The sequence below is a fragment of the Medicago truncatula genome, chromosome 1, assembly GCF_003473485.1.
Source record: "Medicago truncatula cultivar Jemalong A17 chromosome 1, MtrunA17r5.0-ANR, whole genome shotgun sequence".
In the NCBI taxonomy this organism is placed as follows: Eukaryota; Viridiplantae; Streptophyta; class Magnoliopsida; order Fabales; family Fabaceae; genus Medicago; species Medicago truncatula.
Window position 1 is genome coordinate 5,497,880 of NC_053042.1, and position 3,943 is coordinate 5,501,822.

General features: G+C 29.4%; 1 protein-coding gene across 1 annotated transcript; it reads right to left on the minus strand.

The window, feature by feature from the left end:
• Nucleotides 1-440: 440 nt before the first annotated feature.
• LOC25482058 (uncharacterized) lies at nt 441-2,352 on the minus strand. The gene is made up of 3 exons (XM_039830444.1): nt 2,133-2,352; nt 795-1,328; nt 441-712 (listed from the first exon to the last, which is right to left on the minus strand). The coding sequence occupies exons 2-3, from the start codon at nt 1,117-1,119 to the stop codon at nt 441-443; spliced, it is 597 nt and encodes a 198-aa protein (XP_039686378.1). The 5' UTR covers nt 1,120-1,328; nt 2,133-2,352.
• Between the last annotated feature and the right edge of the window lie 1,591 nt (nt 2,353-3,943).

The window sequence follows — 3,943 nt, forward strand, 5'->3', positions numbered from 1 at the left end:
TAACATAAATAAATAAAACCAATAGTGATATGGACAACATGACTAATGGTAGATATACAACATAATAACTTAATATTATTTTTTGAAGGATTTCAAATAGTAGCAAGAATCTACGAATGAAGAGAATTTTAAAATTTCTATAGTTGCTCATATAGTCTTATGTTGTCAATATGTATGAAGATCATAAAACAATTTCAGCATGCCAACATTATGCATGAGCATACAAAAGATGGTGATACATAGTTGAATGACATGATTTAATTTTTGTCGGTATCTACGATAGATAAATAAATTGTACCAGTTTTTGTTCTTGGTAACCAGTCATCTGCGAATATGTTTTTTGAAAAGCTTTTAGTTCTTCACCTCGCTGCACCGACTAAAAAAATGCACTAATGTTAGTTGAATATAAATAGGATTAATTTATACTATTTAAAATATTTTTATTCGTCGACATTAACAACCTGTACTATGGTGTATAAATTCTTGAATGAAGCACTGACATTCTCTCCATTCTTCTCTAAACATGAGTGTTCCTCTATATAACCCTTTATCTTGCTCTCATTAGAAGCACCATTTACACTGTCTAGAAAAGAAAGGTCTTGGTTTCTCTTGCCAAGAGTCAATTCCAATAGTTTCTTATGTATACGGTTTTTTTCACCTTCGTTTACCTTCTTCTTAATTGGGTGGGTACGCACTGGTTGAGCGAGACGATCTAGAAAACAAGTAATATCAATTCATTTTTATCATTACTTGAATCAGTAAAATGCGTGGTTCATGTATTTCTAATGCTTTACCTTTCTTTAAAGTTTTACATGATGTAAGAGATGGACACGCCGATCTCCAATTCATATTATACCGTGGTACAGGTGTACCAGGAGCTATTGCCGCAGAAGTAAGTAAAAACATTAGCTTATTTGTTTGACTACGGTCTAATTCAAACCTAAAATGGTTATTATCATAGTAGTTCCCTGCAATTGCTTGTCTAAATTTATCTTCGGTTAATGGACGACATTGAAGTCCAACACGAACTTTGACCTTAAACATCAATAACACTAGGGCATTAATCTCAATAAGTCTTACAAGAATCACCATCATATGATTTATAGTATAGTGATGCATCTAGACAACAATTAGCATATGTACCTGTGCAGGATATTGTGTTTCATTGGAATAATCATCATTAATCCAAGCATAAGGGTCTATATACATCTTTCCCATGCTAGATGCCTCAAAAATTCCATGTAGCTTCCTATCAGTGTAGTTGAATAGAAACAAAGGTAACCCAGGATCAATGTTCTTCACATAGGAAAAGTGTCGAGCTGGTAAGCCTAATAAAATAAAAAATAAAAACCCATAATAAGTGATCGTATATCCCACAGTAAATGATGAGTTATCACTATATAATGCCTAAAAGTGAGAATTTCATTTGTAAAACAATTACTATGAAATGAGTAATTTTTGCAGCAAAACAATGTAATTTTTTTTACGGAGTATCATTGTAATGAAAAAAATTAATTTTGACTGAATTGATTAAAATATGTTTAGTTAATTTGAATCTAAATTGATTTCGTGTGTGTATGTATCTATATGTCAAGAAATTTAGAATTGATTATATGTTACTAGAGAATCCAAAAATATTATCTGTCCAACGATAACTGAGCCATTTGCAAAAAAAAAAAAAAAAAGTCTCAAAATAACTGAGCTATTTCACTTTTCAATATAAATTAATTACTTTTTTCCTTTTATAACTATAATTAATATTACTTTCACAACTTCCAATTCAATATATTCCACTTTGCATTTATGATAGTGGAGAATGCACTAATACTTAACAAGATAACTTAAAACCATTTTTCTCTCTCATTCATTTATACATTTGTCTTAATAGGTGTGAAATGAAAAAAATGACTCAGCTAATTTGGGACGGAGGAAGTAACTTTTAGGTATAATTGATTTTGAAATAGAATCAATTATAAAGTTGGGAGCCAAACATAACAATCTGTGGTCAAAAACACATGTTTAGCTAACTCAGACGTGATTCTAATGGGTATAAACATATAAAGAAACATAGGTTAATAGCAATTAGCCTATTACATGTGCTACCATAAAAGCAATCAAATGTAAAAACTAACCAAATAGTTGTTTAGATAGACATTCTTTCATTGTACTCCTTGTGCATCCAAATATGACCCCTCCAAGTTGGTTCTTCCTCAAATTTCTAACACATAAAGACCCATTCACTGGTTTTTGAGAGATAGGAATAGTCCTTTTGGCATTAAAAGTTTGTGTTTTCCTTTCTGTCCTCATTCTAGCACAAGAGGAGAAAGTTTGTTTCATTATACAAACCATGACAAAAAGAGAGCACAAAAAATGTGTAAGATTAATTTGCTAACAAATGTAAAAGTACTTAAATAGTTCAAGACATTAAAACCTAAAATCAATATATATTTTAATAATTAGAACATTATAAAGACAATGGAAGTATATTGGAGAAAGTTTATTTTATTAAACAAACTATGACAAAAAGAGAGCACTAAGAAATGTGTAAGATTAATTTTCTAACAAACGTAAAAATACTTAAAAAGTCCAAGACATTAAAACCTAAAATCAATATAGTTTAATTTTATTATTTAGAACATTATAAAGACAATGGAAGTATATTGGGGAAAATTAGTGAATATTAGGCAAATGAATTTAATGGAGGATCAATTAAAATTGACATCACGTCAATACTTGAAGTAAACAGAACATTAAAAAACTTGACACAGATTAGTCCTAAAGAATAAAATATTAAAATTATATTCCTAATAACTCTCTTCCAATCCCTTGTTTATAAAACCTAAGAGATTATGATACAAGACTATATCAAGCACCAATTCAAACCATAACCATTGTACTCACTCCAACATATGATCATATAATACTAAAAAAAAATAAAAAATAAGAGAAACCAAAACAAAGTAAAAAAAAAGGCTCTACGTACTCCTTAGTTCCTACATATGTTTTCTAGCATACAAATAAATATAATGATAAAAAAAGAGCAAAAGATATGAGATAAAAAGAAAGGTACTTGTAGAAAGTGTTTGGAAAGAAATGTTAACAAAGAAAACCCAATACAAAGTGCTAAATATGGGGAAATATGTATAACACAAATTGCTCATACCTTTTATACTTATATATGGAGTATAAGTATCTATTATTTGTACATTTTTTACACAACCTCATAAAATTTGTACATGTGATCACATTTTGTGTGAGTGTTACAATTTTTTTAAACAACACACTCCTCTTGATGGTGAGACACAGAAGTCACGCAATGAGTCAATTCTTAACATTTTTATATGTATCAACTATATACTTTGCACACTATTTATGCTCGACATGGATTTGCCATTTCCATTTGAAATTTCATTTTCATGTTGTTATACAACAAGAAGTTTATGAATTGATACTAACGGTTATGCATGACCTTTTTATGTCAAGAAAAAGCAAATATCATACAATTAATTATCAGTTAAATATCCCTCAAAATTTCAGTTCATGGACTTTTATTACAAAAATGGTGGAATTCTAGTCTATTGACTACTTGAAAAAACATTTAGACATTTAAGTAGACTTATAGATCATATAAGAAATATTATTTTTTTGGACAAAAATAATTAAGCTATTTTTTTTCTTCAATTAGCCTAGTGGCACTATGCTAGATTCACACACACATTATGTGTGGAGAAGTGAAGAATTCGGAGTTCGAACTCTGATCCCGGTACATAATGTCCCTGGTAGCTACGGATTAAACTATTTTTTTGGACCTAAAATAATTAAACTCTTTGTTCCTTTTTTTTTTCTTTCTTTTTTCTGAACTCATCTTAGAAGTGTCGGGTCAATATCCTTATGAATTTATCTTAGTTTGTAAGAGCATCCACAATGAAGATATCTATTTTGC

Bases quoted from the DNA above. Each gene is read 5' to 3' on its own strand.
- LOC25482058 (XM_039830444.1), bottom strand. From the start codon at position 1,119: ATGCATCACTATACTATAAATCATATGATGGTGATTCTTGTAAGACTT. The intron at 713-794 runs GTAAAGCATTAG...CTTGTTTTCTAG, and splicing joins ATGTAAAACTTTAAAGAAAG to ATCGTCTCGCTCAACCAGTG.